Source organism: Triticum urartu, chromosome 7 (assembly GCF_003073215.2).
Source record: "Triticum urartu cultivar G1812 chromosome 7, Tu2.1, whole genome shotgun sequence".
NCBI lineage: Eukaryota > Viridiplantae > Streptophyta > Magnoliopsida > Poales > Poaceae > Triticum > Triticum urartu.
The window spans coordinates 583,759,548-583,778,637 of record NC_053028.1 but is presented as its reverse complement, the minus strand read 5'-3'; the positions used below and the strand labels follow the sequence as shown (position 1 = coordinate 583,778,637).

The following is a 19,090-nucleotide window of genomic DNA, read 5'->3' as shown; positions in this document are numbered from 1 at the left end:
ATGGGAGTTTATTTAGTTTGGCTACCACATTTGTCATGCGGTTATAGAGTTTTTTTTGTTCTATGAAATCGATAATTTTGCGCAGAGAGATATACCGTTGTTCCGCGCCAACGCGCGGGGACTCATCTAGTAGTAATATTTAGGAACGGAGGGAGTACTATGTAAAGAGTTATGTGTCGCACGGTGATAGTGTGAGGTAGGCCATGTAATCACTGAGCCTGCGTGTTTTCACTGCTCTTGCACACCTCCACTGTAAGAATGGAGAAAATTGTAATCTAGTAGTAGTATACCTCCTTTCGCCGAAAGCGTGGGACATCCAGCAGTCCTACCACCTCATTAATAAAGACCAATGAGCCGTCAAATCACATAGACCCAACAGTAAGTTGGACGGACGAAGCAACCATCACTCTTGCGCCAGTGAGAGGTCGCGTCCGCTCTGCCCGGGCATGAATGCGGTACCGATTCTTTGGAGCGGCGCTGACCGTTTCGGGCGGGAAGCGCGCGCGCGATGGAGGGGCTTTGGGTGGGCCAGGCTGGTCAGGAGCGGGTGTGGCAGCTGTCCGCATGTCCCTACCAGACACGTCTGGAAACGAGAGGATGCACCGACTCTCATGGCTAAAATCGTACACTACACAACATCTCTCTGTAGGAGTAGGTCGATCTGTCACTCTCTCTAACACACACACACACGCGTGTGCGTGCGCACACACACACGCACCTTGGTCCCGTTGCACCTTCTAACGTGACTTATTACACCTAGACGGAGGGAGTAGTAAGTATACGAGATACGGTGGCACACTGACTTAAGTGGAATACAAGTGCCCAAAATTTATGTGCATGTTATAATAAGGATTCAGGAATGTATAAAAGGTTATTTCCCTCTCGTTGAACATAACGGGAGGGTTGTGTAGCTGGTTAGCCTGTTCGCTCGTCAAACTTGAGGTCTCGGGTTCGATAACTACACTTGAGCATAATTTGTGCCAGGAGGATTCTTTGACTAGTCAAAATGTTTTCTAAGGTTTGCACGCTTCACACTCTCTCTCCAGTATATATATACACGCTGGAGCCTCAACGCTTGTACTTGTAGTTGCTCTCTTCACACTCTCTCGCCCTCTCCAGATCTAAACAAGACTTCATTGGCCTCTCTCTCTCCCCTCACTGCTGCTCAAAGAGCCGGCAGGATTCGTCCGCCAGGAAGGGAAGGAAGGAGGCTTAACGCTGTCGCCATCGGCGAGGGACTATCGGCACAGCTGTTCACTTTCCACCCAGCGGCGGTGCGGGAGGGCCTCCGACCCCTTCTTCTTTGCCGCCGTCCCGTCGCCCGCCGAACCACGCCCCAAGAACCTTAAGGTATAATTTACTTACTCCACATGCATTGCTCTAGCTGCATGTATACCATGAATCTAGGACGTGGTTCAAAGAGGAAAGGAGTGGGGGAAAGTAGTGGGAAAAGTTGTATATAGCATGAATCTAGGACGTGGTTCAAAGAGGAAATGAAGGGGGAAAGTTGTATAGCATTAATCTAGGACGTGGTTCAAAGAGGAAAGGAATGGGGGAAAGTAGTGGGGAAAGTTGTATCGCATAAATCTAGGACGTGGTTCAAAAAGGAAAGGAAGGGGCAAAAGTACTAGTTCAAAAAGGAAAGGAAGGGACAAGGCTGTAGAGTTTGAGCAGGACTAGATTTGCTGCGCTCACATAGGGAAAGGCGTCTGATAACAAAACTGGGACCAACACGGACTGACACAGTGTTTTTTTAGTCCCTACACCAAAATGTCCCTGTAAACAAACACCCTCTAATAATGCCGCTGGAAAATTGATGCAATGGCACAGTTAAAAGCAAATTACATGTTTAACGAATTTTATTGTTAATATAATATCTATGTTAATATTAATCAATGCCACCATTTGAGAAATGCTATGCTTTCTTTCCCATTTAGATAAGGTAGATGCTTCTTTTTGTTGGCTTCTGTGTCATCCACCGTTATTGACCACTAATTGTTTCCTTTGCACCTCTGTGTAAACAGGGCTATCTTCTTCACCTCGTTGCCATTGTGACCTTTTGTTGCACTGCACAAAACACTTTTGTTTTAAGAGTGTTTTGTGTAGTTCAACCAAAATGTCACACCGACAACGTTGCTTGATTGCTTGATCTTAGTGGAACTGCACAAGAGGATATCTTACTTCCTATCCGTTAAGGCGAATTTGGTTCAGATCTTCTTCTTGTGAGTTGTTTGAATTCCGCATCATGAAAGGTCAGTACTAGCCTTCTTCCACATGATTCTGCAGTGTGCATTCATATGTTGTGCTACTTGTACGATAATGTTGCTTGATTTTAGTGAATTGCACAAATGGAGACAAGACTTCCAATCTGTATGTGCATCGTAATATCCCATTGAGGTAAGATAAGGATATTTCACAACTGCTGGCCTGTATTTTGCCACTTTCATCAGAAAATTAAGTTTAGTACTATACTTGTGCTCCCTAATTGACATGCCAAATCTTACATTGAAGGCGAAGCTTGTTTGTTATTGAACCAAGTGATGAAGGGAAAGAACAAGGGGAAGAAAAACAAAAATCAACTCCCGGTGCTGTAATGAAGCACTGGAACTGTGATGGCACAAGTAATGATATAGTTTTGCATCTTAATTTATTGCTATGGCTGGAACGAGCAATTGTTTTGCCACTGATATGATGCCACTCTTAATGTAATATGTAATTATCTCTACTTGTGCAAACAGGGATCTTCTTTGAAGATACCATATATTTTAGTGGAACTGCACAAGAAGATGTTGGGAACATTAAACTAATCGAGGAGTATATAGTAAGCTTGGCCACCACCGTAGATAGCAACAGATGGTTCCGGAGAAATGCTTCATCTGTATGCTCTACACAACAAGCCTCCTGACAAAGGTTGGTACTCGCCCACTGATTTCATCCATTGTCATCTCTATTGGTGTTGTGCTACTATTTAGATACTGTCACGAAAAAGTGGTATTGTCCTTGAGAAGTGCTTCATCTGTGCTGTTTTAAATATGTCCTTTCCTTTTTTTCGAGCAAACAGTGATGCTAGCATTTAGTAGTCCTCTTGTCTTTGCACAACAGGATCATCTTCCTCTGAAGAAGAATATGGAGTACGTGAAGTGACTAGTTCCGATTATGCCAGGATGAAGAAGCCCTATCTATCTTATCATCAGAAGGAGCAGTTGAAGGATGGTTACATTACTCCCCACAAGACCAAACTAACTTCAGCTCAGAAGGACTAACAAAATCTCCATTTTTTTGCTGTGATGTGTGAGTACAATGTTGTTCTAGGATTCTTTCTGGTGAGTTCCATTTTTCTAAAAGTGTGCTCTACATGGACCATGTATGTGCCTGTTGAAACTGTCAATTCATAGTACAGTTTGCTCTATACTAATCACTTTTTTGTATTTGTGCAAACAGGGGTGCTCAGCTTGATTTCAATGGGAACTGCACAAAATGTTCATGAATACATCGAATCATTCATTTCCACCACAAGAAAGGGGGTGCCGATAAGTTCAAGGCGTTTCAACATATAAGGGCGAAATCATACAAGCTACGCGCGAATTTGGTTGATTTTGGTGGAACTGCACAAAAAGAACAGCTGGTTTATTTAGCATGAGGTGCCATGTCAATGTCCGAACTGATGGCAAACCCTATCCATTCCACAATCGCAGGCATTTGATATTTTGGAATGGGACAACCTTGTCAAATTTTGCTCATTGATTTTAGCAAGACATGCGTTTGATATTTTTGAATGGGACGCCCTTTGCTGTCAGCAACGTCGATCAATTTTTTATTTATTCTTTAGTTGTGAAGTAAATATTGCCTCTAACATGTGAGTCGCTGAGATGCATAATCATCGATTGTTTTGAATGTTCTCTATTAAGTGCCAGGCCTGTGTGTTTGATTGCAATGTACAGAAACGCTAAAAAGCTACTCAAACTCTTTGTACTCCTTCTGTTCCTTTTTACTTCGCACATTGTGAAAGTGCATACTTTTTTGTATAAGATTGGTCAAAGTAGAGATACTTTGACTGCAGACAAAACTTGTATGTAGACTAGAAAGGACCGGAGGGAGTACATGTGAAACTGCTGCAAACGAGGTGATCACCCTGGGAATAATGCTAGTACGTATTGTTTTGCATGTTCATCCAATGCCAGTGATACAGGAATTCGAACTAATCAAAATAAATTCATTCATACACGGTCGGATTTCATATAAACATGTCGGATTTCATTACAGTTCATACATTCTTCAACTAAAAAGGGGTGCGCTGGAGGTATAATTAATTAACCGAAGCTACCCACCTGTGTCTTGCTGAGCCGAACAGAAGCTTCAGTGACTTAACTGCAGGTGCGATTGCGTAACTAACATGTGGCCCAGATGCTTGTTGGGCCCACGTGTCAGTCAGCCAACTGCACCAGAAGTTAAGTAGAAGCAGCGTCCTTCTCCAACATAGCTCTCCGACTCCACGTTGTCGCCAAGAAGCTAACCGGCCGTCAGCGGTCAACTCGCCTAGCTTGTCATAGCGATTAGGGCAACTAGGAGCCCAATGATCAGGATCACCACATGAAAAACACCTTTCTTCTTGTCATTCTTCTTCTTGAAGTTCGTGTGTTGCACAGCCTTGTTCTTCCCATCAAACTTTGCTTTACCATCAAACTTGCCCTTGTTCTTGAACGTGTGGGGCTGGAAGTTCTTCTGTACCATATTGGCACTAGATCCTCCCTCAATTCCTCAAGCATGTGTGTCCTTTGCTCTCGCCTTTTCTACCACATCAAGAGTGCCAATGAGATCCATGAAGGAGGAAGCTTGGTGACGAAGGAGGTATAATTAATTAACCGAAGCTACCCACCTGTGTCCCGCTGAGCCGAACAGAAGCTTCGATGACTAAACTGCAGGTCAGTTGCGTAACTGACATGTGGCCTGCTGGGCCCACGTCTTAGTCAGCCAACTGCACCAGCAGTTAAGTAGAAGCAGCGTTATTCTCCAGCAGAACTCCCCGACTCCACGTCGCCGCCAAGAAGCTAACCGGCCATCAATGGTCAACCCGCCTAGCTTGGCTTTAGCAGGAGGGTAGCAGCGGTGGCCTTACTTGGACCCAAGCGGCGGCGACCTACCGTGTTCTACTCGTCCTTATTTTCTGTGTGGCGCGGCCTAGTTGGCAGCAGGGCGGGGCCTCGGCGGAGCCGGCGATGTCCTTTGTCTCGTTGCCGGTGGGCAGCGCCTCAGCGGAGCAGTGGAGATCCTCCCCCGCGTTGCCGGCAGGGTGGGGCCTCGGCTGAGCCGGCGATGTCCTCTGCCTCGTTGTCGGCGTGGCGGGGCCTCGGCGGAGCCGGCGGTGTCCTCCGCCTCATTGTTGGCGCCGTGGGGCCTCAGCGGAGCAGGGCCTCGTCGACGCCAGCGGAGCGGGGACTCGTCGGAGCCGGCATTGTCCTCTGCCTCGTCCTCGGTCTCGCCAAACAGCGCCTCGCCCGCTTCATCGCCCTCTTTGCTAGCCTCTTTGTAGGCGGCCGCAGCCTCCGCCACCCGCATGCGGTACCGCCAGCGCTCGAGGCGGCCCTTGCGGGCGGAGCGATACGAGTCGAGCAGCGCCTCCTGCTCCGCCCGCTCCGCGGCGATCTGCTCCTCCGCCTACAGGTGCTCCTGGAGGAGATGGTGGTTGTAGGCGGCGTCGGCCTGCGCCTTCCAGAACTGCTCCTAACGCATCTGCCTCACACTGTCCATATATTGGGCACGGGCCTCGCGGATGGTCATGGTGCAATGCAGCGGCGAGGATGGCGCAGAGGAGGGGGTTGGCGCCGGATCATCGACTACCATGTTCTCCATTGGGATGTCGTCGTCCTCCGGCTGCCTGCCGGCCAGCCGGTCGGCAGCAATGACTGCCATCTCCTTGTGGTCCGTCGTCCGCCTGTCCCAAAGAGCGCTGGAGTGCGAGGAAGCCATGGTGTGCAGTAGTGGTGTGGACAGGATAAAGGGAATGGATGTGGATGACTACGGCTATGGCCGGCGCAGCAGTTTATATAGCAATGGTGGGCGGGTGGAGGGACGGACGTGTGGCACCGGAGTAGCCACCTCGGCAACCGCGTATCATTAATGTGGGCGGCAGATGGACGGACGGACGACACTTGTGTCGTTTGAAGGCAGAGCAATCGCCTGCACCGGGAAGCAGGGTGGGCGGCGCTGACTGTTTCGGGCGGAAAGCACGCGCGGGCCAGGAGATGACTTTACTTGAAGAGGATGACAATGGGGACCCACCAGGTCCATAGCCTCACGTACGCAAGTGCCTCCTTATTATATATATATATATGTATAAAACCGTACTCCCTCCGTCTAGGTGAATAAGTCGTATTAGAAGGTGCATCACGACCTAGGTGCAAGCAGATTGGTGGAAAAAAAGAATATTTCTCTCTTCTAAACACAACACTTAATCACAGCAGTTAAGAGGATGCCTTATTAGCTACCCATGCAGGCCATCGTAATTCATAGCATGCAAAACGCTTTTATTTCTTGCCTAATAACCGCATGGACGTGTTGCATGCATTGATCCTTGCCCGAGCAAAAAAAGGGAGGAAAGGGGTTTCCACGGGAGACAACGAGGCACAGGTGGAAGCGCTCGCTGGAGTAATTTATTTTGCTTCCCCCTGGTTTCCTGACATCACGGTCCCATACCATTGTCAACCTATGTAGTAGTCAATAAATGAGAGAATTGCACGAGAAGTGACCGACAGCTGGGACCAAGCAGCTCGAGCAGTATTTGTGTTTTTGAGGTGTGAGAACTGCAGAGTTTTTCGATGTTTAGCCCAGATATTAATTTTTCTCCTCTGAACAACAACGAAAACATCGCTGCAGGTATTAACTAGGCGGGCTGTGGCCCAGGCCAGATATCCAGCCCAGATATTAATTTTTTTCAAGCTGAAAATGGCTAGCCCAGCTATACTTTTTTTTAGGAATACCCAGGCAAGGTCAAGTTGTTATTCTCCGCCCCGCTGGGCTGCAAATCTTTCCTAGGAGGGATGCATTAGGCTTAACAAGAAAATGGGCTTTAAGAAATAATAAATGGGATGTAATTATAAAAACTGGGCAGTAACTACAAAAAATGCACCAAACATGTGATTACTTTATAAAATATTATTTTTGGATATTGAAAATTTTAATTTCATTAATTGTTGCGAGCGCAATGTTTCGCTGGATTTTTACGTAATATAAATTTATTTAATCTGACTAGAAATTTCGGGATAAAAATATTTCGGATCCCATCAAAATGTGGAAAATTTTATTGAATTCTGTTTTGAACGGTTGGTCGAAATGGGCTGTACTTTTAACAAATTGTAAATGGGATGTAGTAAATTCCATTAGAATTCAAAAATGGGCTACACATTCTTACAAATCTCAAATGGGTTATAAGTTCTCTGCCATACACTTCTGGCCTTACTAAGTTGACGCGTCCCCTAAAATAAACAGAGTTGACGCGTATGCAAGGCTTTGTCAACTTATAGTCAACACACGGTTCTAGCAGCAGTGGCCGTTGGATGTCCATCCAATGGATGTCGTGCTTCTTCTTCAATCTCGGATATTCTAGCTTCACCAGCCCAAAAAATGATTCCTCCCCCTGACATCTGGGGCGCACCGTTTCGGAAGCTGACCTGTGGGCCTACTAAGTTGACGTACCAAGGGCTTTGTCAACTTAGTCAATATAAACGATTCTAGCTGCAGTGACCGTACAATGTCCATCCAACGGCCGATGTGCTTCTTCAACCTCTAGTCTTCTTGCTCCAGCCGCCCAAAGCAGCGCCGGTCGTGCCGCCTGCTCCTGCCTCCCGTGGTCGACTGTGCTACCACGGAGGCCTCACCGCCCCCTACTATTCCCACCGCTGGCCAGGTCCTGCGGCGACGGCAGCCTCACACCGCAGCCGAACGAGTGAACCCTCATACTCCTCTCCACGTGGGCATCCACTGCCGCGTCTTCACCGGGTCCGCGTCGTCCCCTTCCTAGGCCTCGCCGTCGTCCACCGCCCTGGTGCTCTCGGCGCGGCGTTGTCAACGTGGTCAAGGAACGACTTCCATCGGACATGGACTGTACGTGGAGAGGCTGACAGCTGGGTCCACGGCGGCAGCAAGGAAGTGCCTCCTTATTACGCGGAAAATAATGATTCCTCCACCTGACAGCAGGGACCCATCGGACGGGCCACCGTATTTTGTGAAAAAAACGTTTCCCCCCTGACTGCTGGGACCCACCAGCTACACCTTCGCACGCATGGAAGTGCGTCCGGGCAAAAAAACGATTCGCCCCCCTGACTGCTGGGACCCACCAGCCCCCCGACTGCTAGGACCCACCAGCTACATCTTTGCACACAAGAAAGTGCGTCGGGGCAAAAAACTGATTCGCCCCCTGACTGCTGGGACCCACCAGCTACATCTTCCTCGGCAAGGAAGTGCCTGACAGTCGGGACCCACCTGGTTGAAGCGTACGTAGCGTTGTCATTCTGGTCGCGAACGTGTACGTACATATATACTGGTCGATGTAGAGGCGCGCACGTGTCGTAGTAGAGGCGCGCACGTAGTATGTACACGTACGTACAACGGCCAGGGTGCAAGAAAGAAAATACGGCCACGTATGTGTACATACGAGCGGGGTCTCGAACGCCTACTTGCGCATACGTATGGCGAGGGCTCATGTACATGGCTGGGTCGGAACGGAGAAACAGTCGTCGTCGTGTTCATGGGGAGGCAACGGAATGCGTGGTCGTGTTCATCGGGAGGGCTTGGACGGAACAGGCGATGGAAACGAGGCCTGGCGTACCGCAGAACGGAGGAAATGACCTTGTATTCGATCGGCCACATTCGAAACGGGATCCTGTTGATCGGGAGGGGTCTGGCGTACCGCAAGACGGAGGAAACGGACCTCCTACGGTCGAAACGGGGGTCCTGTTGATCGGGAGGGGTGTGGCATACCGCAAAACAGAGGAAACGGACCTCCTACGGTCGAAACGGGGGTCCTTTTGATCGGGAGGGGTGTGGCATACCGCAAAACGGAGGAAACGGACTTGTGTTGGAGCGCTACGGTCGAAACGGGGGTCCTGTTCATCGGGAGGGGTGTGGCGTACCGCAAAACGGGACTCCACGGGATACTGTTCATCTCCACCGTTGACCCCCTTCAGCCTTCACGAGCTACTGTTCATCCACCATCGACCTCCTCCAGCCTCCACGGGCTCCTGTTCATCCAGTCTCCACCGCGCGTTACTCCACCGGCTACTGTTCAACCACCCCTCCACCGTCTACTGTTCATCTAGCCCTCCACGGGGTGGTCCTGTTCATCCAGCCCTCCATAGGGTCCTGTTCATCCAGCCCCAACCGGCTCGATCGATCGGGGTCTTGTTCATCCAGAGGCAACACCACGGGATCCTGTTCATCCACCCCCACCGGAAACTGTTCATCCCCATCGATCGGCTTCAGTTAGCAGCAGTAGCGAAGGAATCGCTCGATCGGGTTCAGTTAACAGCCATCGATCGATCGCTCGGGTTCAGTAACGCGTAGCCTGCAGTGCAATCGCTCGGGTTCAGTTAGAGCCAACGTCTCGACACACACGCGCGTACGTGTACGAGAGAAACGCGCATCGCTCAGCCCCCGACCTCCCACCGTAACCGGGAACTCCCCGAAATTTTCCTCCCCCTCGCTTCTACCACGGTTTTTTCCGTCATGGACGGCCCAAAGAATGTCATGCAGCTGCGTCTCCGGCCCGCTCAGGATGAAAAGCCCATTTTCCGTCATGATTTTTTGTCATAGAAGTAGGAGCCCACCACATCTATGATGATACCAGGTTTTGTCACAATTATCGTCATAGAAGTGTCATATGTATGACAGAAAAAATTTCGTTCGGCCCAAAATGCCATGGATGTGTCTTTTTTTGTAGTGTAGCACGGTGGCTAAGCTTTTCTGCCTCGGCCACTGTCGAGGTGACGAAAATAGAAACGCCTCGTTGCTCGTTTCACTGGCGCCAATACATCCATCTAAGCTAGCACTGCCGGCCGCTGCTCCTAAATCAACTTGGACGGTGTAGCTTTCCCCCTTTCGGTCTTGTTCGGTTAGCCCCTCCCCCACCGGGATTGGCGCCCAATCCTTGCCAAACCCCATGGTTTCGGCCCGACCGGGATTTGACCCCGGCCTCATTTATAAGAGCATCACGTCCAAGATTAGTAGACTGAAATGATTCTGCATCTACTACTATTACTCCACACATCGACCGCTATCCAGCATGCATCTAGTGTATTAAGTTCATGGAAAACAGAGTAATGCAATAAGAACGATGAAATGATGTACACAAAGCAAACTCACGTATGAACAAACCCCATCTTCTTACCCTTAATAGCAACGGTACATGTGTGCCATGTCTCTTTCTGTCACTGAGATTGAGCACCGCAAGATCGAACCTATTACAAAGCACCTCTTCCCATGACAAGATAAATCAATCTAGTTGGCCAAACCAAACCAAAATACCAAAGAAGAAATATGAGTCTATAACAAATCATGTATGGATAAATCTGATCATAAACTCACAATTTATTAGATCCCAACAAACACACCGCAAAAAAGAGTTACATCCAATAGATCTCTAAGAACATCTAGTTGAACATTGTATTGAAGATCAAAAAGAGAGAAGAAGCCATCTAGCTACTAACTACGGACCCGTAGGTCTATGGTAAACTACTCACGCATCATCGGAGAAAAGCGAAGATGCATGACTCGAGGCAAGCGTGAGAGTGGTGGTTCCGGCAGGAGGGGCGGCAGGCCCTGTCAGGGCAGAGTCCCCTGGCTGAAGGCGAGGCGGCCCCTCCAGGTCGTCGTCCTCCCCAGGTCAACCCCCACACCTCGATGGCCTGGCAGGGTGGCTAGAGGGGACGGGGGAAGGTCCCCTTCATACACACCCTCTTGGAAAGTCAAGTCCGGCTCAAAGTTCAACTATCGTCCTATCGTCCCGTCGAGCCAAAGTAAAATGGTTGTACTAGGCCATCCAGTCTATCGGTATCCGGACAGAGAACCTTGATGCGCGCGGGGCCATCGCCCTCAAGAGATCCCATGTCGACTGTCACCATAGGCTTCGAGATAGTCTCTAGGGTATGATCCTTCTTTGCTTTTGTCGGCGGTCTGTGGATGCGGAGCCAGGCCCGAGCGAGTGAGAGAGTCCCCCCTTCTCGGATCCACAAGTACTCACGGACAATAACCGTGAGCTTGTTGAGTGGAAAATTGATCTCTTCACTTCTCGTGGAAAGGCGCAACATCTTCGTAGTGGGGAAGGGCACCCTGAAGACCAGCAGGGAGATCTCCCGGACCACCCAAGAAAACGAGCTATTGTTGTAATAAGCGTTGTAGTTGCATAGCTCTGCCCTGATGGCGTCGACAGTGATCTCGACAGTCGACAATGGCACCCAAGTCGGCACCACAGAGATGAACGCCTGGTGGAGCGAAACAGGTAGCTCCTTGAATATCAGGTTGCCATAATAGAAGCCACCCTCCACGACATGACCCAGAAACTCCAGAGTCATTGGGCACCTCGGTGGGATAACGCACTCGGACCGAAAGTGCCCCCACACGCCACAATTAAAGCAAAGTTGTGCATCAGGAGACCTGGCCCGGGCCCCTTCCCTAGCCGTGGTCAGATAGTCTTGGGAGTTTCATGGTAACTTATTGGCAAGGACTGCATACGCCACAAAACTCTGGGGTCGAGTCATTGCCCCATTTTCGGATTTCACATGGAAATCAAGGGCTCCGCTAGCATGTCAATTTTTCACGTGGCTGTCTCTACGTGATCGTTGATGGACTTCTGATCCACTGGCATGTCGCGCAGTACCACACCATCTATTGTGCCCCTTTTGTGATCATGATCGGAAACGATCAATCATATTCTACTTACCTGCGTTTTGGCCCGCCAAATGTGGTTTGTCATCCTTTTCAGTGTTGGATAAGCCGGACCGGGCGCCGACGATGGGCGGCACCATCGTCGAGTGGTGCAGCAGCACAAATGTTGGACGCAAGCAACATAAGAATCTTTGATCCATCATTACGCCCGTGCTTTGGGAGCTATGAAAACACAAACACGTCATTGTTTTCGATGGAATCATCCCATCAGCATAATTGGTTCTTCAAAGAATTGACCAAGAGGGTCGGGCTTGGTTGGCGGCAGGTCTACTTTGAGAAGTTTGTACCTTGTTACTTGCTGCACTTAGTGGGTTCATGTGGAAGGAAATGTAATCTGAAATGCATTTCAAATTTGGTGAATCATGGCTGCAACTTACTTAATTATGACCGAAGATTTAAAATTCAATTAATGATGACTAGTTGAGAGAATAAGAGGGCTAGCTACCTAGTAGACTAGACTAGAAGGTATAGTTTAGTTGTAAAGCAAGAAAGCAAGCAACACATCTTTTTTATATATAAGAAGGATTATCCCGCTTTATGGATCAAGTGGTGCGCAAAGCCATAGCAAGCAAGCAACACTTTTTCCTTTTTGAAAAGGAGAATAACCCCCGGTCTCTGCATCAAGTGATGCCCAAAACCATAGCAAGCAACGTATATGAGTACTATCTTGAGTGGTTGAGTATGCAAACTCAAAAAGAAGGCGTGACCATGACACGAAGCAAAAAAGATTCCAAAACCCTTCTTCCCATCCAACCTTAACAATTACCGCCCGTCAAAAAAAAAACCTTAACAATTACCCGTGGATTTACCGCTCCATCCAACTCGATTTCCTTATAATGCACGCTCCGTCCCGGAGGGGAATTTTTGGTCTATGGGGACATATGCCCCTATATGGGAATTTTTTTTAGTAATTCAACAAAAAGTCAAAAAATTCTAAAAATATTTTTGAAATAAACTTGACCTTCTATTGTACTCGTGAGAAATAAAATCCACAAAAAATATATACTTTTGACTTCTTTTCAAAAAAGATAAATTTTTGGCTAAAATAGTGTGAATAGTGACCTATAATAGCAAATAATTTTTGTCTTCTTTGCTGTGAGGTCAATTTTTGTTTTTTTTCGTCGAGATTTATATATCAGTGCAAAAGTAAGTCGAGCGTTTTGTCAAAATAGTTCTTACATATTTTGACTTTTTATTAAAATATTTAAAAAAAATCTCCATATAGGATGCATATACAACCAGAAACCAAAGTGTATTTCCCGCTCCATCCGTCCGATATCAACCCAGCCCGAAGCGCCCCCCGACACCAGATGAGGGCCGGAGATAGCAGGATGGAGGCGGGGACCACCACCACCACGAGGACGAGAGGTCGGCTGAGGCGGGTCATCGCCGCCATCGGTGGAAGGGACCGCCGTACAACGACAGGCAGAGGAGGTCCCCGTGGGTGTGGATGGCGGTGATCCTGTGCATGCTGCTGGCCATCGGCGTCCTCGTGTTGGGCGCCACGATGTTGGCCGTGTACTTGATCTACAAGCCCCAGATGCCGTACATGGAGGTGACCAACGCGCAGCTCCTGCAGCTCGACTACAGCCCGGCCGACGGCGTCATCAGGGACATAAAGTTCAAGTTCGATCTTCTGGCCAAGAACACCAACTCCAAGGTCGACACCTCCTTCTCCAGCTTCAACATCGACGTCAACTTCAACGGCACCACCCTGCTACAGCTGAGCACCGAGACCTTCACCGTCGCCCGGGAGAGCTCCGTCACGCTGCCGTACAGCGGGGAGTCGCGCGGGACGAGGCTGGACCCCGCCGGGATGCAGCCCATGGAGGAGGCGGTCAGGTCCGAGCTGGTGCCGATCACCCTGTCCGGCAAGGCGCGGACGCGGTGGAAGAAGGGCGTCTTCCTCAAGGTCGGCTTCTGGACGCGCCTCAATTGCCCCCTCGACTTCTACTACCGCACCGGCAACGTCGCGCCCATCGACCACGACACCTGCCGCTCCAGGTCGCCGTAGCACGACACAGCCCGGGCGACGCCCATCGTCCTCCTCGGGCTCTCCTCCTCTGCTCCGCCCTGCTCTGCTTAGCCCGCCAATGGCGTATACTCTGCTACTCTAGTCATTATAGGTTCATTCGTCTTAGCGACAAGAACGTGCGTACATATGCAGCTTATACAGCATTACCGAAGAAGAAAATTACTTATACAGGCAAACAATGAAGATAGTAGTATGTAAATAGCCCAGGAAAACTATACAGCCAGCCCAATATGTGGTTCTGTACAGTACATATATTGCATATGGAGCAGCTCAAAGTTCAACTCCATCTCCTTCCGTTTACAGTTTAGTTGATTTGTTTGTTTTACTTATCACTCGCGATCGAGTTGCGGTGCGAAGATCAGCTTCGTAAAAGAGGCGCACATCATTTAAGATGCAGCACGATATCAGCATGTAATTTGGTGAAATGTCTCTGTGATCCAATGAGATTTATCGGTTCCGAAACCCTCGCCCGAACATTGTGCTAAAATTTTACTGTATTTTTCTCAAAATTGAGCGGCATGTGTAAAAAGAATTTATATTTTGCAGGAAAAGGTTCCACTCATATAAAATAAATGTTCTTTTATGTTTTTGTAAAATTTGTACAAAAACAGTTGTACATAAAAGAGCTCCACATAGCTTGAAAAACTGTTTGTATGTTTGAAAAAGAGTGTTCACATAATTAAAAAATAAGTGATCGTGTATATGAAAAAAATATTAGTGTATTTTACTCAAAGAACAGAGAAAAAAGAAACAAAAAATAAGGGAAAAAAAGAACGAAAACGAAAGAAAAGAAAAATTACTGCACTGCAGGACCCAGCCCATGTGTTTGAGTATAGGGGGTCCCTCATTTTTGCCTGTCTGAACAAGCCTCTTCAAATTGCGACATTAGAATTTGGCCCGCGGGGCATGGCCCAACAAACCAACCAGTCAGAAGCTTCCAAAAAAAGGACACGCAAGTCACGACGTGAGCCGTGCGCTCCTGTGGCCGAGGCTCGCCGGGAAGACGATGACTACACGAGGACGCCAGATCATCGGCCCGAGCGTGGAAGTATCTCCGTCCCTTTCACCAACCGGCCGAACGGAATGCACAGTGTGGGAAAGGGGGTACTCTCCTCCTCCTCGGCCTGCAACCCGGCGAGCGAGCCGTCGCCGTCGCCCACCGCGTCCGCACCCGACACGGTGCACCGAACGTGGCGCCCAACTTGTGGGGCTCCCTCGCTCGCCGCTGCCTACTTAGCCAACAACTCCGCGCCGTTGAAAGGCTGAATCGAAGCTGCAGTCATGATGAGGCCCCGATCAGCATGTAATTTGGTGAAATGTCTCTATGATCCAATGTCTTTGTTGAAGGGCAAGGACTTGAGTGTGTGCCTGAGTGGATATTGGGGTATGCAAATTATGAATTACATTTTCCTCACTCAGCATGCTTTGAACAGTGACCTGGTTGTCTAGGACATATGAGTGTAATTCAGGGAATTGGATGTCCAGAGGTGGTCCTTGCCAATTGTCTTTCCATTGTAAAATAAAATTGCCTTGATGAGGAATGCAACTAGCGACCTCCTTGAACATACGAATAAGTTTGGGATGGGAGAAATCACCTATTTGCAGCAAATTCTCTATACCAGTCTTTGCAAGCAATAGCACGCGGTCGCATAGGCACACTCCGCCCTTGGTCCTCCCGGTAGTGTCGGGTTTCTTCCTTTCCCTTTCTTTTCATTTTTCCTATTTTCATCTGTTGTTATAATAGATTTTCTTTTTTTGCATTCTTTTCTGTTTTATTTTATTTAATTATTGTTTGTTTGTTTTCCTTTGTTGTTACTTTTTCCTTTTTGTGTACTTTCCGTTTTAATTTTTAATTTTTGTATGAGTAATGCACGTATATTATTTTGTTTTGCGAATAGCATGTATATTATTTTAGAGATACATTAACACTGTTTTTGCAACATGTTAATATTTTAGAAAATATAATCATATATTTCAAGATACATATGAACATTTTTCACACATAAAAACACCTTTTTGAAAAGACATTAAATATTTTCCTACCGCTCTAAAAATCCTAAACAAAGCTCATTTTTTCTTACATGTGCTAAAATTTTACTGTTTTTTATCTCAAAATTGATCTGCATGTGTAAAACTAGTTCATATTTTGAAGGAGAAATTCCACTCATATAAAAAAAATGTTCTTTTTATGTTTTTATAACAACTTGTACAAAAACAATTGTACATAAAAGGGCTCCATATAGCTTGAAAAACTGTTCATATGTTTGAAAAAGAGTGTTCACATAATTAAAAAAGTAAGTGCTCATGTATATGAAAAAAATATTAGTGTGTTTTACTCAAAATAACAGAAAAAAAGAAACAAAAAAGTAAGGGAAAAAAGAGAACAAAAACGAAAGAAAAGAAAAATTACAACAACCTCTTACATTTGTCTAAGGCTTGCGAGAAAAATCGCGTCCGGCTCGCTCCACGGATCGATATAGGACCGCATTGGATGACTTTCACGTTCCAGACAACGCGATTGTCGGAGTAATGGGCCACGGGTAGCCTAACCCGGGTCCCTAAGCATTTCAAGACATTCGGGCAGGCTCCGCCCCTCAAGCATCCAGGACGAAGCGCCGCCTTCTGGTAGCCGGCTACCCGAAGACGGCCTAGCACTAGAAGACGGCCCCGAGACGGGCCGACTCCTCGCAGGTGACCTCCAGAGAGGCCGGATCCTAGCAGGCGGCCCACGACGCCCTCAAAGTCTGCGCCCCCATTAAGAAGACAAGACAGGATGTGGCTACAGTGCAGCCCATCACCCCCGTATCTAGGGCACGACACGGCTACAGTGCCTCGTACAGGCGGAGATCTCCGCACGACGCGGCACTGTTGTCACTCAACCCTTGACGTCACTCGTGTCAGGCGGAGCCCTGCTCCCACGGTGGCCTGTCGGTACGGCCTGCAGGTGGCGAGCCCTATCGGGCAGCGAGAGGCCAGATGGCGGCAGGAGCCTGACCAGTCGGATCCGAGGGAGGCCGTCCTCTAGCACGCGGCCTACTCCTCCCTCGGGGTCCGTGCACCATTAACGAGATGAGACACGGCCACAGTGATCTCCCACCAGATGGCGGGACTGTAGCCACGCCTCCCCGACCAAGCGTGCGTTATTAGCTTTGCGGCTACAGTAACAAGCAGCCGGCAAGACCCGCGAGCGGCGGAAGCGGCATGTTGGCCCCGTACCGAACCAGTCGGCGGGGCCCACCAGGCGGGTCCCAGCAGCAGGCGGAGAAGCCGGTGGCCAGAGACGCTGACAGCCGGGTCCCACACCCGGCCAGATTACTATTGTAACCCTGGGGGTAGGCCTATATAAATCCCCCAGGGCACCCATGCAAAGGGTTCCCAACCTGTTAGACCTAGACTCACACATATAGAGAGGAGAGAGCTAGCCCTGCTTTCCTCCACCTCTAGCATACAACTCAAGGAGCACCATTGTACTCACTAGTGCCTTAGTGATCATGCGGAGACCCTGCAGAGCAGGACCAGGGGTGTTATCTCCTAGGAGAGCCCTGAACCTGGGTAAAGTACGTCGGCGTTCATGTCTACGCCTCATCCCGCTTCTGGGCACCGGCGATGTTCTACTCGCTCCCACCATGATAAGCCATCCTTTGGCATATGTCGCACCCAACCCCCGACATTTGGCGCCCACCATGGGGCGAGGTGCACCGTCGTCCGGAGACCTGTTCTGTACGGGAACCTTGTTCCTGCCTGGCGAGCGCAGCCAGCCTGGCATGCCAGACGGCGTCTGCGCCGACGCGCTGCACGACGCGGAGGTCGTCTGCACGGCAAGCTGCCTCGCCGATCTTGTTGGCGAGATTTGCCTTTTCGACGAGCCCGTATCTGACGCGGGAATAGATGGCCCCGAGAGCCGCCTCGTCGGCCTCCTCAACCAGCTTCACATCGTCAATGTGCCTGCTGTGGACTTGGAGTCGGTTGGCTCTATCGACCCGATGCTTGTCGATTCCGACACGGCGTCACTCGACGCATTCCCCACCAACGTGGTGGTCTACGACGAACCGCTTCCTTGCGCGGACAGTGGCGGAAACACCGTCACGGAGGTGCTTGTCATCAGCCATGACGAGCACTCTGGCGGAGGTGGCCAGGATCCGCTGCAGACAGCATTGCGGGACTTGGCCGCACCCTTACCCGAAGACGCCGACGGTGAGGCGATGGAGGCGCATCGCAAGGCGCTCTACGACAGCGCCCAGAAGCTGGCCATGATGAGGCGCCTTTCTGAGGCCTATCAGTGCGAGGTCGACCGCGCCATCGGTGGCACGCCAGCTGCTGGCAAGCCCAGTCGTGTAGGCGCCGTTCGGCAACGCGGGGCTGCCATCGCCAGCATGCTGGGGGCCGATCGCCTGACTTACGCCACGCCTCAGGAGAACATACGAGCCGCCCAGGCGGCGATAGAAGAGCTGGAGCATTTGGAGGGCGACGAGCGTCGCTGCATGATGGACCGCGTGCAACAGCTCCTTGACGCAGCCGCCATGCAGCAAGAAGCCCGCCGCCGAGTGGTGGAGCCTGGCTCGCAGGCTGAGAATCAGCCCCCCCACCCCGCCGAGAGCATGGCGCGACCTCCCGGACGCCGACCGGTGGCACCCACGGACGACGAGACAAGGAGCCGGCTGCAAGCCGCAGCCGAACGTACATCACCATCGAGCGCGACCGAGACGGCAGCACGCAAGCGGTGGAATGACCAGGCGACTACCAGCCTCCCCAGCGCAGAGACAGGCGCGTATCTCCACCACCTGTCGACCACCCGACACTCTGAAAGTGCGTTATATCGACTAGAGGGGGGGTGAATAGGCGATTTTTATGAAAGTCTTCAAAACGTGAGAGTTATGAAGACAAACAGTGAAGATTATGCCTATTACTATGCGGCGGAAGTTAGATTACACTAGGGCAGTCATGGTCATGTATTCAATAGAGTGAAACCGCAATGACAAACAGCTTCAGTGTAATAAGGATCAGGTAGGAAGAAGTTATGAAGCCGAACAGATCATACATTCATGTTGTGAAGACAAAAGATAAAGCAAGCATGCAATGGCTTCACAATGATTAACTGTAAATGAAGGGAAGTGAAGA

At 49.5% G+C, this 19,090-nt stretch overlaps 1 protein-coding gene across 1 annotated transcript; it reads left to right on the top strand.

Moving 5' to 3' along the window:
• The first annotated feature begins 13,202 nt into the window (after positions 1 to 13,202).
• Positions 13,203 to 14,258, top strand: LOC125521451. Its single transcript, XM_048686502.1, has one exon. It carries the CDS (start codon positions 13,388 to 13,390, stop codon positions 13,949 to 13,951), a length of 564 nt encoding a protein of 187 aa, XP_048542459.1. The 5' UTR covers positions 13,203 to 13,387; the 3' UTR covers positions 13,952 to 14,258.
• The last annotated feature ends 4,832 nt before the right edge of the window (positions 14,259 to 19,090 follow it).